This window comes from Podarcis liolepis (genome assembly GCF_965112155.1).
Source record: "Podarcis liolepis genome assembly, chromosome: 1".
NCBI classification, from domain to species: Eukaryota; Metazoa; Chordata; class Lepidosauria; order Squamata; family Lacertidae; genus Podarcis; species Podarcis liolepis.
The window spans coordinates 115,754,213-115,771,922 of record NC_139554.1 but is presented as its reverse complement, the minus strand read 5'-3'; the positions used below and the strand labels follow the sequence as shown (position 1 = coordinate 115,771,922).

General features: G+C 41.8%; 1 protein-coding gene across 3 annotated transcripts in view; it reads right to left on the bottom strand.

Annotated features, from left to right (window-relative positions):
* The window catches only part of CHN1 (chimerin 1), a 102,380-nt gene that overhangs the window by 59,005 nt on the left and 25,665 nt on the right, over positions 1-17,710 (bottom strand). For 2 of the 3 annotated variants that reach the window (XM_083469102.1, XM_083469101.1), the window contains exons 3-5: positions 16,431-16,486; positions 9,895-9,926; positions 6,858-6,971 (exon numbers count right to left, since the gene is read on the bottom strand). Coding sequence is in view for 2 of the 3 variants with exons in the window: in XM_083469101.1 (XP_083325227.1) it covers positions 6,858-6,971; positions 9,895-9,926; positions 16,431-16,486 (202 nt within the window). In the remaining variant the exon portion in view is untranslated. The remainder of the gene's footprint in view (positions 1-6,857; positions 6,972-9,894; positions 9,927-16,430; positions 16,487-17,710) is intronic. The other variant, XM_083469100.1, reaches the window with a different exon arrangement.

Genomic DNA, 17,710 nt, shown 5'->3' with positions numbered 1-17,710 from the left:
ATTGCAGTCCCCATTAACTTTGGGGTGTGGGCGAAGCCCCTCAAATATTTTATTGGGATAGCCAAAGGGTCCATATTATTTCTAGTTACAGATAGGTAGCCGTGTTGGTCTGCCATAGTCAAAATAAAAAAATTCCTTCCAGTAGCACCTTAAAGACCAACTAAGTTAGTTCTCGGTATGAGCTTTCGTGTGCATGCACACTTTCGTGTGTATCTGAAGAAGTGTGCATGCACACGAAAGCTCATACCAAGAACTAACTTAGTTGGTCTTTAAGGTGCTATTGGAAGGAATTTTTTTATTCATATTATTTCTAGTTAGGACTCCTATTGTTCAGCTGCCAGCTCCTATTTCACCAGTGACTCCACCGTTTGCAACTACCCCATGTCACACGGGGATCTCAGCTGACAGGAAGCTCCCGGAATGGAAATGAATCCCAAGGAAATCTCTCTCCTAATCTCTCTCCAGACATATTTGACCTTCATTGCACCCCATCTATCCAAATGTCTTTAAAATTGCTCCAAAATATTCAAGTTAAGTTCCGAGTCAAATTAGTTTTGCCATTTCATGTTGCAGGCGCCTTATTCCCCCCCCCCCCCCCGTATTTCTGATAATGCAACAATAGGGTTTGCAGGAAAGGAAACTATGGTAACCAGCTAAACATCATGTAGCAGCAGCAGCAGCGGCAGCAGCTATGATCTCAAAGGAACAGTGTGTGTTCCTGCACTTCCAACGCCTACCACCGGTACAATTCCTCCTCGCTTTCCTTATTATCTTTGTCCTAATTAAACAAGGCTCTCACTCCCAAACTGACACGGGGGACGATGTCTTATTATTGTCATCATCTGTTATAGGTCTTGCCGTTAAGCAGGCCCTACTGTTTAGCTGACTTTAAAGGTAGCTTTTAACACCTTCTGGAATTAATTAGGGATTTCCTGTTCCTTTCAGCTGTAAGGAATTTCTAATTCACATTGCAATGTATTCTATTACCCTTATATCCCCTCAGCTGCGATCTGGATAAAAATGCAATAATCTGTTCTGGCCAGAGTCCCCACCCTGCGCCTCTTTGATAAACTTTGCTGCTTCTGGATGCAGAGAACTAAGAACAGTGCTCTTAAACTAATATTAATAAATAGTTTGCATTAATTTCAACGCATCTCCCAAGTTCTATTCTCTTTTGACAAAAATCCACTCTCCTCAGTTCCATGGGCATTCACTTTGAAGCCAATAATCCAGTCTATTAAACACTGGATTGAGACCCATGAGCCACAGAGCAAATGCCATCAACACAATAGACTGCAACAGAATCCTACCACAGTTGTCCACCAATGCCAGTAAATGCTGCTTCCTGAAATACAACCTTGAGCTTACTATTTTGCTTCTAACTGCAAGGGGGAACTGCAAAAGGCAGATTTTCTGCCTTGACTGGATTCAGCTGACCACTGTACCCCTCTGATCTAGCTCAATGACGATGCCAAGAATCCACTTGGCTTAAATATAAAACAATCTATCAAGCCAACCATATATCAAAGCAACACCATACCAGTAACTAAATGCCAGCTCTCAGAAGAAATGGCATACAGCATTTCAAGAAGATATATATGTGTAAGCCTTGGCTTCTGCAAAAAATCCATAACTGTTGGGTCAGCCACTGGGAATAGGGCGAGCACTTCACGTACAGACTAAGCACAGATATAGTATTGATGGACTTGCAATGACATATAAGAGGATGAGGCAGCGACTGGTGTGCACATGGACCAAGCCACCACAGGCTTTATAGACTGAAACAAGCGAATTTACTTTTTTGCCTTGCCTCTTCGCAATGCACAACAATAAACGTTGCTTCTGGGATACAGACAACAATGCTCCAATTTAATGTTTTGGGGGGGAAATGTAAAAGCACACTATTCATGTATGAACTAAAAATGCAAAAGCACCTCTGCAACACACAGCCACAAATTAAAGAATAGGAATATAAACCATATACCACCCTGTTGTGCCTGAAGTCCGCAGTAGTCGATGCAAACTTCAGGGAGCTTTGGAGCATATGTGCTTTAGCCCCACCAGGAACTGAATATTTCGAACAGTCAAGCGCAACGCGCAGCAGCATAATATATCCTGAGGTTATGAAAAGGTATAAATGCTTGCATCCAGGTTTGACACAGCTTTCTTATCTTACGAGATGAATCATCCACAAGGAGTGCTTTTCTTGGTTGCCATGGCATTCTAGACTTCAAAATGCTAACCTAAAAGGCCACTACTAGCACCCAAAATTTATAAGTGGCTGTTGCATTCATGCCCTCCCCAGAGATACACTTAGCGCATACTATTCTCCATTTCACTCTGGGTCAAGTTGATGGTCTCCTGTATCTAGTTTCTAACCATGGAAATAGAGGAAACAAGACAGGGAAAAGTTAGGAACTCTGAAAGACCACAAAAGGGAAAGCACTGTAGAATTCCTTCCTAGTCATATGTGTTAAGAGACTTGTGTGGATATCACATCACATATTATTTATTTAGCAGAGTTCCGGCCCACTCTTCATTAAAAATGATCTCAGAATAGGCTCTGATATAACAAACACAATAAAGCATTGTTATGTAAGGCAAATAGAACACCAATACCAGTATTATACAGATAACCCCCCAGCAACACCAAAATATCACCCATCATCTTTCTTTGAATATATATATTCACTGGCCGCTGTGGCTGTCTATAACATGTGCTATAAAACAGACAAACCTAACGAGTTAACAAACAATAAAAAGACTGCATTGACAGGTTCAGTGCAAACTCCAAACAAAATTAGAAAAAAAATATTTTAATGGCTCAGATGTATGCAGGATTAAGGTATGATCAAGGCCACTGAAAATCAACTGATTTACAACACATCTAACTGCACAGGGTGAGTTGTAAGAAAACGAGACCTTGATGCACCGCGGAAGGAAAATATTAACATCTACAAAAGCTATTATGTAACAAACTGACAGAGAAGGTCTAGTGAGAGTCAAAGACAACCTTCCAGTTGCTAAGTTACTCATAACTGATTCACATATGCTTTGAGGGGGGGAGACAAGGGCACCAAAAACTTTATAAATCTTACTTTCAGAAATCATGTTTTAAAAATGATAGGAAGAGGAGGTACCCCAAATACTTCACGGTTCAGCTTTTTTGCATGTTCCTATTATTTTTTACCACATAGATTAACTGTCAGCTTATGATTCGGGTTTTTATATAATATGTGCCGCTTATAAGGAAATAATTAATCAGTGATCTAGTACACCAAGCATGAAAAAAGGGTAGTTAACACCCCCATACGGGACGCGGGTGGCGCTGTGGGTTAAGCCACAGAGCCTAGACTTGCCGATCAGATCAGAAGGTCGGCGGTTCGAATCCCCGCGATGGGGTGAGCTCCCGTTGTTTGGTCCCAGCTCCTGCCCACCTAGCAGTTCAAAAGCACGTCAAAGTGCAAGTAGATAAATAGGAACCGCTCCAGCGGGAAAGTAAACGGCATTTCCGTGTGCTGCTCTGGTTCGCCAGAAGCGGCCTAGTCATGCTGGCCAATAAAGCGAGATGAGCGCCGCAACCCCAGAGTCGGTGATGACTGGACCTAATGGTCAGGGGTCCCTTTACCTTTAACACCCCATAATCCATATCTATCCTGTCATTTCTTATGAAATGCTGCATTTGGGTGTGTTTTCCCTCGAACCAGGTTTGATCTGGATTGAGAAAAAGAGTGACCTTTCAAGTTGGTTATGTGTGCACAGTCTAAGTGAAGCACATTTGCTGAAGCAGGCTGTTGCTTATGCCTGCTCACGACACAATAGCCAGTTTATACAGGGCTTCAAATGCTTGAAATGAGTCAAAAGCTTGGTACTAAGGCCTGTGACTCATTTATTCTGTGTGGTAACCTTGCTGGTTCTCCATCTGTCAACAAAGACCTTGTTGAGAAACTCCAGAACAATTTCTACCGTTCCCATGTACCTGCCTAGAAAGATAAGAGATCTATTTGCCTTATTTCTATTCGTCAGTCAACTTTTAAAAGGTGCACCATACCAGAATGAGCCCAAATTCAGGTAAATATCAATAAAATCCACTGGAAGCGAAGATCAGAAATAACCTCAACAGTGGTTTTTAAACTTCCAACTTTTAGTGAGCCCTTTCCACATGAACTTGCCTGCTGAAGAATTCCATGCGCTCTTAAAAGTTGCTTCACACAGTAGTGGACAGCTATGACATCAAGTGATGACATGCCTATATGAATGGACCATCACAGACCTTTCTGTAACCTCAGATGCAATGCTTTCCAACAGAATCAGTTCATACAACTAGCATCATTAAGCAGAGCCTTTCTCTAATGGTGCGCTGTAGATGTTTGGTAATCCAAAACTTTAGAAGTGCACCGGAGCAGTAACCCTGCAGATGTTGTTGGATACCAAATTCCATCAGCTCAGTGTGAATGTCCTACAGAATGGAGAATGAGAGTGTCTCTTCCCAGATGGTTTACACACAACACTGGAAGACCACCCTGATTATGTCATATTTGTTCACGCAGAGGTTGAAACCATTTACGTATTCTCCTGCAATGCACAGAAACTCTTCCCCAGTGTTTAATAAGCTCTCCCCACATGGATCATAATCTTGACACGTGGCCAGAATGTCTCTGACTGAAACACTCTTTGATTTGCTAGTAACTTCATGGAGAGGACAACGCGTCAGTTAAAACTGGCACAGAGGCTGGATAAACCAGGGAGACCAGCCAAACCCGAGAGGCTTCTGCTCAGGGAAATGCAGCTAAGCCCAATAGAAAAACGTGACAGTTGACTTGAACCCAACACGCACCAAATCCCTAAATCCTCAACCACAGAAAGACAGTAAGAAGAAAAAAGAACTATGACCAGGATCCAGAACAGTTACCGAAATCCATTTGTGCAGAACACATCGTCTATTGTACTAGTCTATGTTAGCTGTATTCATGTGTCTGCAGTTGTGTCTCTGGCTGCAGAGATTGGGAGGACAGAAACAGGTCACCCAGGCCTATGCGTCAGAAAGAATGTTGGATAACACCAGGCACAGCCAGCATGGTGGCCAGCAGACGGACTCCAGCTCCCACCAGCCCCAGCCAGCATGGCCAACAGTCAGGGATACTGGGAATTGTAGTCCAACAATATCTGGAGGGCACCATGATGGCGACCTCTGCATTAGACAAACAACCCAACTAGCCTTGTTTTTTCAAGGGCAGAATACGTACATGAAAGGTTGAGGCAATTTAGTGTAAGGAAGTTCACATTACTGGGTTTTGACAAGTTCGAAAATTTGGCTGAGGATCATTTAAGATGGCAGTTCTGTCAGCAAGCAATGGTTTCATCAATTTCAGTCACCAGCAAGTTTCAAGTTGTGGGGGTGGAAACGATGACAAAGATGATTTATTCATAACAGAAGACTATACAAGCCAGAAGCATACAATAGCTAGACTGGTGAACAAGTTGGATTAAGTTAGTTTCTGGCTTCAAATTTTCAAAAATTGGACCAGTTCAGAGGTGTGCGGTGAAATTTTTCATATGGAAAAACAGTGCCATTGCAATGTCCTGTCATTGGACACATGCAGCATCGTGCTTACCTCCCTAAGCCTGGAATAAGCTTCCCGGGCTTTGGGAAGGAGGTGCCAAGCTTTGATACTTCAATACTCTTAATTTACCAGGAACATTCAGGAGACTAGTCAAGTCCCCCTAGTCCACTGACCACAGTGGACCAGTTATAAAGATGGCACTAGCTATTTTATAATTGGTTGATGCTTAACTATATCTTTTAATGCACACTGACTTTTGCATAGATAAAACCAGTCCTCATTTGCACTGGCCTCTCACTCGTCTGCATTACAGCTGAATAAAACCATAAACTTAATGGGAAGGCTTCTCACTTGGAAACCTGAACAAGAGTCAGTGTGTGTTCTCCAGGGGTCAGCAAACTTTTTCAGCAGAGGGCTGGTCCACTGTCCTTCAGACCTTGTGGGGGGCCGGACTATATTTTGAAAAAATATATATGAACGAATTCCTATGCCCCACAAATAACCCAGAGATGCATTTTAAATAAAAGCACACATTCTACTCATGTAAAAATACGCTAAATCTGCGGGCCGGATTTAGAAGGTGATTGGGCCGGCTCCGGCTCCTAGGCCTTAGTTTGCTTACCCATGTCTCACACTATCTTGTATGTGCTGGTGGTGTTGCCAGTGAGAGTGACGTAAACTCCTGCACTTCTAGCTTAGGGCTGCAGCATCAAATGGAAAGTGCTATTAAGCTGTTCCATAGACATGCAAGATGGACATGATTTTGTCTAGATATTAAGACTGTATCAAAAAGCCACTGAAAGGCTCTCATACATTGAGAGATGACCCTGATGGACCGAACAGCCTATTTGTTATTCTTCTCTTTAAAAATAACAACCACTACAAATGTGCTTTTTAAAAACCATCACCTACACACACTGTGATCTGCAGAATAATGCAAGGAGGTGGTGTTAAGAAAGGCTCCTGTTTACAATTCCAGCAGCTTTCAATTTAAACTTTTGGTAGAGCGAGGGAGATAACAGGAGAGGACAAGTATCGAAAGTAGAACAGGGAGAGAGGTAAAGTGAGAAGATTTAAAATAAGCATTTCTAAGTTTACAATGCCCCAATATTTCAATTGCCTGTTAAGTTAAAGGACTTTGAAGGTAGAACTAGGCCACAAAAATATAATTCAGTTAAACCTTTATTTCAAGAAGATTCATAAATAAAAATGGAAAAGAGCTAATCCTAATATTCCCCTCAAGAGTATTCATAAATATTCTAATAGCCTCAAAATGAAATATTAATTACCAACCTCAAAGCCAAAGTGTACGTTCCAGGTTGCCGTTGGCTTTCACGAATAAGATAACTTCCCTCTGCTACGCTCAATAATTGATCTGCTTCTTCTCTCGATATCCTCCCATGGAACCTGAAAAACAAAGCCCATCTTCATCAGCACAATAAAAGAGTTGTTTCGAGAGAAACGCTCACCAGAAAAACACAAGCCCTCAGCGCTTTTTCATTTTAAAATACAAAAATAGCATCCTTCCTTTACTTTCAAGAAACACGCAGCACACTCAAAGTCAGCCCTGAATACAGTTATGTTAATTTCTCTACTTAGCATGCAGCTGGCTTGATCATTTTCAGCTGGTAGTTCTTAGTTATCAACTTCTTTTATATATATATAAATAAAGCCTAGGGACACTGCCACCCTATAGGCCAAGTAAATTCTGTTCATAAGGAGCACTTATCAGCTTGATTTACGGAGAGGTGTAAATCTTATCTTACATAGCTTCTCATTTGACATTAAGGTTGCATATCCTTCTCAACAATGAGCCAGACCGACAGCATGCCAAGACCCTAAGGACAGATCTTAAATTCGAATAATCATCTCTGTACACATAATTTACATACATTTCCCCCAGTCATCGGCACAACCCATCTCTCCCACCAATGTATTTGCTTTCTGTCTATTGACCCAATGGAAACACCTCTACTATAATGTACCATTATTGTCATGGCAAGTTTTCCCCCCTAAATACACACATCACAGTGAAAGTCATCCTGGCAAACATCAATGCAGCGAATGCTGTATGTGGCAAATGTCAATATTCACATCTGAACACTGACAATCCTAGATGAATATTATGAACATCCAAAGTTTCAGAGGCACACCCAGTGAACGCTGACAGTTCCCTCAATGAGTTCACTCGTGTGCTGACCATCACAAAATCTGTCTGGGATGTGAATGTTGACATCCAACAGTGTACATACTGCAATGAACTACGGTGTAGAAAGAGACAATACTGTTATTTTACTGAGATCTGCTTTCCTCCTCAGATACTGCACAAAAGTACACCACTACAGTGGTACCTTGGTTCTCAAACACCTTGGTTATCAAACACCTTGGTTCCCAAACACTGAAAACCCGGAAGTAAGTGTTCCAGTTTTCAAAGTTTTTTTTGGAAGCTGAACGTCTGATGCAGCTGTTGGCTATTATTTCTGGGGTGCCTGCACCAATCAGAAGCCACGCCTTGGTTTCCAAACATTTTCAAACGGACTTCTGGAACGGATTAAGTTTGAAAACCAAGGTACCACGGTAAAAGCCATATAAGAAATGACAATGAAATTCTGTAAGAGAAAATGCCTTTAACGAAAAGCATTGTACATACAAAGGGCAAACACATAAAGAATGGGAAGTGTGGTATAGCTAGGCCCTGATCTAAACTTTTCCTCTGCCATAATGCTCTGCAGGTGATATTTAGCTATGTCACTAGCACACCTTCTGATATACTATTTCCCATGTGCAAGAAGTCAACTTTGGGAGTCACAACCGAATAATAATAATAATAATAATAATAATAATAATAATAATAATAATAATATAGTTATACCTTGCCCATCTGGCTGGGTTTCCTAGCCACACTGGGTGGCTTCCACCAAAAGATTAAAAATACATTAAAACATCAGACATTAAAAACTTCCTTAAACAGGGCTGCCTTCAGATGTCTTCTAAACATCAGATAGTTGTTTATTTCTTTGACATCTGATGGGAGGGCGTTCCACAGGGCGGGCGCCACTACCGAGAAGGCCCTCTGCCTGGTTCCCTGTAACTTCGCTTCTCACAGTGAGGGAACTGCCAGAAGGCCCTCAGAGGAGGCCCTCAGTGTCCAGGCTGAACAATGGGGGTGGAGATGCTCCTTCAGGTACACTGGGCCGAGGCCGTTTAGGGCTTTAAAGGTCAGCACCAATACTTTGAATTGTGCTTGGAAATGTACTGGGAGCCAATGTAGGTCTTTCAAGACTGGTGTTATGTGGTCTCGGCAGCTGCTCCCAGTCACCAGTATGTAGCCTCCTATTTGTACAAGCTGATCTATAACCCGAAGAAAATATTTCCAACTTGATTTTACTAATTGTACAAACTTGCCCTAAGTTGCCGACATTATAGCTCCATAGTTTTGAATTCCATGTTACTTGGCTTTGTTGACAACTCAAATGATCTTCACTTTCAAATTTACAAGTCCAACAAGAATGTTGAAGTCCATTAATTCACTTTGGCAACTTTAAACTGCTCTGAAGATACTTTATTTCCAGCCACGGAACTGTAAATTACTTCAATATAAAGGCGTCGAGTTGAACACCAAATGGATGGTTGTGAACCCATGAATTCCAAGAGGAACAAACCATAAATTTTGAGTTAACAAACAAAAATACCCCTGAACAAAATGTGTGAATGAAATAAAAGGTGACTGAAGATTTTTCAACTGCTGAAAAATACACATATCAAAATTCTCCTATGATGTGATTGCTTGTAATCTACTTCCCAATTTCATTGTATGGGGAAAGATGAAAATTGGCTATAAATTTCCATAGCCGCTCTAAAAGAAGAAGAAGAAGAAGAAGAAGAAGAAGAAGAAAGACGGGGGCTCTAGTGTGATTTTGCTCCCCACCCTCCTTAAATAAAAGGAAAAAAGAAAAATAACTCACACGTTTTACTTTATTGCCAACAATCCTGCCAAATGGAAGCAGGAATATGAAGTAAAGCACTTTGAAGTATAGAACTGCTAGCCTGTCGTCAGATTTGCAGAGAAATCTGACCTGACTACTGAAGATGTGCGTGTCGACATTTCCTTATGTGACCTATTCATGGTCGAGTAAAACTGCCTATGTTGTTGAAACCACCAGTGAATTGCAAAATAATCTCATCTCTGTATCCTTGAAGACAAATTGAGATGTTTCATAAACCCATTGAGAACATGCAGAGTAGCCATTGGGCAAAGTTTTGGTATTTTTGCTCTATTAGACCGCCCTTAGCTTAAGGCAAAAAATTCAGAGCACACTGCATTACTTACTCTCGTCCATAGTACTTCGGTCTATTCTCTACCTATTGAAAAAGAAAAAAAGGAACATCATTTTACCAGAACAATACAGAATATGTAAAGAGTTCATGTTCTCCCTTAATGCACGGTTTATCCTGTAATTAACCGAACAACAGCTAATAGACGAAAGACACAAATACTGTTTATCATTTCTAGATCTTTTTTGCTTACCTAGAACAGGGTTTCCCAAACTTGGGTGTCCAGTTGTTTTTTTGAACTACAATTCCCATCATCCCTGACCACTGGTCCTGCTAGCTAGGGATGATGGGAGTTGTAGTCCAACCACAGCTAGAGCCCCAAGTTTGGGAAAGGTGTGGCTTGCTGGTAGAAATGGCAAAATTTCACATATGCAGCTGATTTCCACATGAAATAAGTTGTGAAGTGGCCCTTTTAATAAGCTAAGAGATTTTCATGACTAAAAGTTGTGGTATCCAACTTAAAATGTATGTTCCAGGTCAGGGTTCCCCAAACTTGGGTCTCTAGATGTGGTTGGACTACAACTCCCATTATCCCTAGCTAGCAGAACCAGTGGTCAGGGATGATGGTAATTGTAGTTCAAAAAAACAACTGGGCACCCAAGTTTGGAGACCACAGCTGAATACAGTGGTACTTCTGGTTACGTACTTAATTCGTTCTGGAGGTCCGTTCTTAACCTGAAATTGTTCTTAACCTGAAGCACCACTTTAGCTAATGGGGCCTCCCGCTGCTGCCGCGCGATTTCTGTTCTCATCCTGAAGCAAAGTTCTTAACCCGAGGTATTATTTCTGGATTAGCGGAGTCTGTAACCTGAAGCATATGTAACCTGAAGCATATGTAACCCGAGGTACCACTGTATGGCTATATGGAAGCCACACAGCCCAGGAAGCCCCCACCCAATAGACCAATGCAGAATACAGAAGCAAATGGGTTGGGACCAAAGTTCCCATGAGTAGAACTCCGCTCACAAGACATGGCTGGAGGAAAGTGGGCAACTGATGCTCTCTGCAGCTGCCACCTGGGCTCACTCCTCAACAGTTCTGATAATCAAGATGTTTCTCTTCCTTAATTTATAACTAGTATCTTGTAAACTTTGGCTCGACCTTGCGTTTGGCACTGCCTAGCAAAGTGCTCAGCCCAGCCCAGCTTCATGCAGCCTCACAGGTTAGGGGAGTCAGAACAATAAAACACTGAGATAAAACAATAAATTCAAACAACAAAACGAAGCACTAAAAGGAGTTAAGAAATAAAAGGGAAGAGAGGATAAAAACAAATGCTAAGGGTTGGTTCTAGAGCAGAAACTTGCCTTAGAGCTCAAAACCCAGCTCTAAAATGCAGCCTCGTTTTATTGGTAGCCCATAGATCCAATATTCACAAACACAGTGCCTATAATTCTAGAGGCAATGTATGTGCCTGGGTCCCAAATAAGTAAGAATGAGGGAAGGGAACATGGGGGAGGGGGCACGTCTGTGTGTTGGGATGCAGCTTGTATGAGAGGTGTGCACATGGTTCCCCCCCAACCCAAAAAGTAACTCAACAGCAGCTAAGTTCCATGCCTCTGGCCGAAAATCTTGCTCCATGATAAGCCTCTCATTTGTGATTCGAAAATGAGAACCAAATTGGTCTAGCACAGGGGTAGTTTGGCACATAATACTCATTCTGCTCTTGTAAGAAATCCATCTTGCAGTGTGGACACTCTCAAATTTTGGAACTCCACAACTCTTTTCAGTATCTGTTAAAACATTTCTGTTTATCCAGACATGTAGAAGCTGCTGGGTTTTTTTTTAGCTTATTGTTGGTCCAATTTTTTTTTAAAAAAATACATGTTCTTAACTGTTTTTACTGCTAATTTTATTGCTTTATCCTTTTTGCAAACCTGTTTGAGGTTTTATCACAATTTTAAAAAGGTAAAGGACCCTTGACAGCCCAGTCGCGAACGACTCTAGGGTTGCGGCGCTTATCTTGCTTTACTGGCTGAGGGAGCCGACGTTTGTCCACAGACAGTTTTCCCGGGTCATGTGGCCAGCATGACTAAGCTGCTTCTGGCAAAACCAGAGCAGCGCACAGAAACGCCATTTACCTTCCCACCGGAGTGGTACCTATTTATCTACTGGCACTTTGACGTGCTTTTGAACCGCTAGGTTGGCAGGAGCAGGGACCGTGCAACAGGAGCTCACTCCGTCAAGGGGATTCGAACCGCCGACCTTCCAATTGGCCAGCCCTAGGCGCAGTGGTTTAGACCACAGTGCCACTTGTGTCTCCTTAACACAATTAAGCAGTATATGAACAAACAAACTAGGTTTTTCCTCTAGTTCCTGCAGGCTAATGTGCAAAAACCTACCTACAAGCTGTTAATTCCAGGGAACAAATAGAGGAGATGCAGGGAAAACATTTTTTAAAAAAAATGAGTGGAGAGGAAAGGAAAACCCCTTAGGATGCCGAAAATATCTCCAGGAACTTATTTACCAGGAAAATCACCCAGCGGCAGTATAAAGGGCTGCTTAGGACAAGGTTGTTTGTGGATACTGCTTGCTGGTAATTAGGGTTATATTAGCATGAAGCTTTACTATACAACAAGAAGTGGGGGGGGGATATTAATTAATTCAATCATCTGGTTCGCTTGATATCTTTTCATTTAAGATTATTTTAACTGCATGGCAAGATGCCAAGCTGTGACAGCAAAGGACATCTTACATGTGTGAGTATGCCACATGAACAAACATGCAGCAAGGGAACAACAGTAATGAAGAACCAGGCTTTTTCCTTAAAATAATAATAATAAAAAGCCTTGAAAGAAGTTCATGTTACAATTGGGGAGTATTAAATCAGTTGGAGATATGGTCAGTAAAAACTCATATCATCTGTTTCCTATAAAATTACCCCTCTGCTTCAGTGTAAACATGGCACTGTAAAAAAAATGTAATTGGATTGATACTTGAGAGTTTTAAGATATATTTGATTTAAAGCCTCTCTATATTGATGTCAGTGTCGCTCAAAAGAAGGCTCACAGTCTTGACTCCCCTAAGCACAACACTTTCTTTTTCAAATGACCTGGGGAAATATCTGAACACAATCTGATGATAAGGTCAAGTAAACAGGAGTGATATTTGTAAAGGCTTACAAACGGCTTAACCCTAGCCAAGAGGCAGCCCTGAACAGACAATGCTCCTTGCCACACGTTGTCCTTCTCACATCTCTACTTTTTGGTCTTCTCATCATGTCAGAAATGCTCCTTCCTCAATCCCCACCGCCAGTATCAGTATGCTTTTTTTGGGGGGGGAGGGTTCCAACAAATCCCTCTAAATTCCTAGTTGGAAAGAAAAGTTACGATTTCTTTCAGAATGATCTCAATTGAACGGTTACACTAGTCGTTGTTATCGGCATCACATTCCAAAAAGTAGGCTAACAAAAAAAAGGATATTGGGGGCACATTCTGGAATATGGTTGTTTTGACGGCCATTTCTTTAGCTTTATTATTATTTTATCCATGAAAGCATTTCTATGCTGCCCTCTCGCTAAACAACCAAAAAAGAACCATGCAAATTGGATGCGAGATTGCTATGCCCCTTACTACTGTTGCTACTGAAAGAAAAGTTAATGAAATGCTTTTAAAAGGTTAGGAAAGTAGGTGGCACATATACGTGGAATGGATTTGCTATGTTATGCAGCAATATGCAGTAGGTTGTCTGTGCGTCTTCTCAGGAGCTACGTCTGTGTCTGTGTAATGCCCATCAGAACATCAGCCATAATGCTCAGCGACTGGGCCTCATTTGGAGAAGAAGGAAAGACCAGGGTTCAGTCCCCTTGATGTTATTGCTGATGAACTGGTTAGGGCTATTGCCGTTGACTGGTGCTATCGCTGATTTTATGATATGTTTTTCTGGGAGAGATTTCGAGGTGCATACAGCTTTGGCAAGGATAGGAAACCTGTGGCCAAACAGATGATGTCTGACTCTCATGAAACCAACTGGGCTGTTCCAATGAAGTGAAATGTCTGTTAAGAGCGCTACTAAAATCCCAATGTCAGACAAGAGAAAGGGAACTGTGTTGTACATGTTTGCAAACGTGCAAGAGAAAATTCTTACCAGGGCACTCGTTAATAGGCTAGAAAGCAAAACCTTAATTTATCCTGATCACTACTTATCTTCATGAACAGGAATCAGCATTAGCTAGATAAATAATTAAAATGCCTGCCAAATCAATATTGGCAGAAACTGTAGTTTTCTTTGAAAACGTGGGCCACTTCACGCCCATTGGAGCTTTATTTTTTTTCATCCTAGAGCTTTACAGCACATTTGGAAGAATTGCAACTGGCATATGAAAGAAAACAGCACAAAGAAACTCCTATTTAATTCATTTAATTGCATAACAAATTAATCCTGTTTGTGATCTAAGCGGTATAAGCTATTAAGGCCATGACAGTACTGTGCTCCCCTGTATTTAAGGCTATGTCAAAATGACAAACACATTTCGAAGATTAATTTCCTCTCCCCTTGGGTACATGATGAAAGTGTTGCAATAAAATTTAAAACTTTAATCATTTTCAGCGCCTATTTAGCATGAATGGTGTTTTGTGGCTGCATTATAACAAGTCAAATTTCACGCCGTAGCATATTAAAAATTGAAATTGATGTTGCGCTGTGATCCAGCAGAGCTGGCTGAGGAACAGATAAAACTGGATGCCTAAAAACATAAAAATGCTCCTGACGTGGTGATTTGAGCTACCAGGTTTGTAACCTTGAATAGGTGGGAAAGTTCAGCTTTGTCCAGTAAGATGAGAGAGAAAACCAGACCAACATATTCTCCCTCCGCCAAAGAGATTCTCCCTCCGCCAAAGAGATTAGGCAGCACTGATCATGTCTACTTGAAGGCAACCAGGGGAGAGATCTGGACTCAGCGAACAAGAAATGAGGGCTGCCGGGGCTGAAAGCAACGTGTTCATCATCCACTGCACACCCTGACGTACAATGAGAACTAGTCCCTGAGGATGACCCAAGCATGAAACCCTGTTTATGTGCATGGCTCACTTTTGCAGGACACATTTTGGTCATAAGATAGTGCCTCAATGTCTGGGAAGGAAGGTCTGATTGACAAATGGTTGACAACTGGTTTGTTTGTTTTTATCCAGTGAGTTCTGCACTCATTCTCCCTCTCCCTCTCTCTCCTTTCACTCCTTACAAACAATTAATTAATGGCAAAAAAATTCCAGCAAATCAGCAGTAAGTGCTGATGTAACAAGATGGACAGGTCAAGGATGGTCAGGCATGATGATGCAAATCATAACAATGACCATTTTTAGTTTAACTGCACAGTGCTATTTTCATAGAAAAAGAGATGCTGGAGCTCACCATGAATTTCTCCCTCGTCGTCTTAGAATGGCAATGGCGCCCACCTGAGAGGTGCCAGAGCTGAGCTCCGGCTGAGAAAAAAAGCTCTAGGATCTTGAAAAAAGCCGAGACATCACCTTGCCAACAAAGGTCCGTATAGTTAAAGCTATGGTTTTCCCAGTAGTGATGTATGGAAGTGAGAACTGGACCATAAAGAAGACTGATTGCCAAAGAATCTATGCTTTTAAATTATGGTGCTGGAGGAGACAAGTCTCATGGACTGCAAGAAGATCACACCTATCCATTCTAAAGGAAATCAGCCCTGAGTGCTCTCTGGAAGGACAGATCCAATAATTTGGCCACCTCATGAGAAGAGAAGACTCCTTGGAAAGGACCCTGAAGTTGGGAAAGATTGAGGGTACAAGGAGAAGGGGACGACAGAGGACGAGATGGTTGGATAGTGTTCTCGAAGCTACCAGCATGAGTTTGACCAAACTGCGGGAGGCAGTGGAAGACAGGAGTGCCTGGCGTGCTCTGGTCCACGGGGTCACAAAGAGTCGGACACGACTAAACAACAACAACAACATAAGACTGCCCTCACCCTAAGTGCAAATGAGGACTAAACAAAACAGGAATAGTACCAGCTGAGCGGAGGTGATTCTCATGGGTGCCATGGCAGAGGAAAAAACGATTTAACCTTCCCCTCCCTGCATGCTGTGGTCCCAGTTGAAAAATGACTTCCTGCTCTTTTCTTGGTATTAAATCTTTCAGAAAATAAGAGACATGGTTGCTAATGATGTATTGAGGATCACACCTAGTTTGGTCTCTAAGAGGGCTGCAATAAGAGCCCTGTGCCTTTATATGGTAATTGGAATATTAACAGCATGATTTCCTAGCCATGTTCAGGCAGAGAACTGCCTACAAGCCTGGCTCAAAGGAAACCAGCTAAAGCTTCCATTATGTAGTGGTGAGACTGGGAAAGAGGGACTAAGGGTAATTGGCTTATAAATAATAATAATAATAAAAGGGTTAGGAACATTGTGGGAAATTAAAACAGTGGCCACAGGGAATATATATTCAAGGAGGTCCAGGGAAGGCAGTGGTGGGCTGTGCCTGGTCGTGGAGGTTTGCCAGAACTAAACTAAGCAACAATATTCAGTATTTTAAAAAGCCTTCAATTACATTTAGCTTTCACGGTAAACCCACCTCAGATGTGCAGGTAATCCTTCTAGGGTGGGGAGCTTCTTGTTGCAACTGATACACTAGGAAAAGGCAGAGGAAAAATGGATTTCATTTTTATGCTTAAGACTGCAAGGAGGTAAACACTTTAGCATTTCTGTTTGTTGGTATTAATGAAATAGGCATATTTGACAATCGGGGATCTGTCTATGCCAACGGCCAGTCGGTTCCTTTGTATGCCACATCAACTATGTTCGAAGTGGCATTCAATACATGGGAAACTAAAAGTATACAATATACCAACTACATGTCAGCAGTAGCTAAACAGCAACGTGGTAAGCTGGAGGCAGATTTTCATCCATGGAAGACTTTTGATCCAAGGGAGAGATTCTGCTGGCAAAGGGAGGGGCGAGGCAACCTTTGCCGATTTCCTCCTCCCACTCCAGCCACCTGTTATCGCCTCCCACCTCATTCTCCAAGTCTGGTTGCAATGATATTAGAGTTGATCCAGACAACAACATGATTGAGGAGGAGGGAGGCAGAAGTTAAAACCATGGCTTAGCTCTGTTATGCTGAAAACTGTTTCAGATATCCTGTCCTGGACACTATAGGTTAGCACCCAACAATTCTCTCTGGATTCTTAAGAAAAGGTAACCGAGCACATTGGAAACATTCAACAGAATTGCATATTTTGGTTGAACCATAAAGAAAAAAGGACAAAAGCTTCACTTTCCTTGCAAAAGGTTATTTTGCAGCAATTTATTATTGTTATTTGCAACGGGAGACAACACACATGCATTTCACGGTGACAAGTTGCTGGATGTATGGTTCTTGTGATTAACGATGTTTAATATAAGCGACACAATGAGTGCCAATTTTATCCTTTAATCATCAGCTTGAAGACAAAAAGCCTGCTTCGAGTCACTTTGTGTGTTAATGGTTTTATATTAAGTGACTGGCTTGGCATATGACAAGTGACTGATATAATAAGTTATGACTCGAAAGCTGCACTGTGGGACACTTAAAAGGCTCTGGAGCAGGCAAAGGTTCTGACAATAGTGATTATGCGGCAGCAGCTGTGGGGCAGGGGGCTCTTAAAGGTACTACGGTTCCTTCGAGGCTCTGAAGTCAAAGCCTGGGCACAAATGAAATGAAATGAAGGTTGACATTAATTTCAATACAGAACAGATTTAAATCATGGTGGGACACTGAACATGAAACGCTGATAATGACAGATAAGTCCTGTTGGTCCAGCTACTCAGTAGCAGGGACAGAAGCCCTAGAGTAAAAACACATTACAGATATTA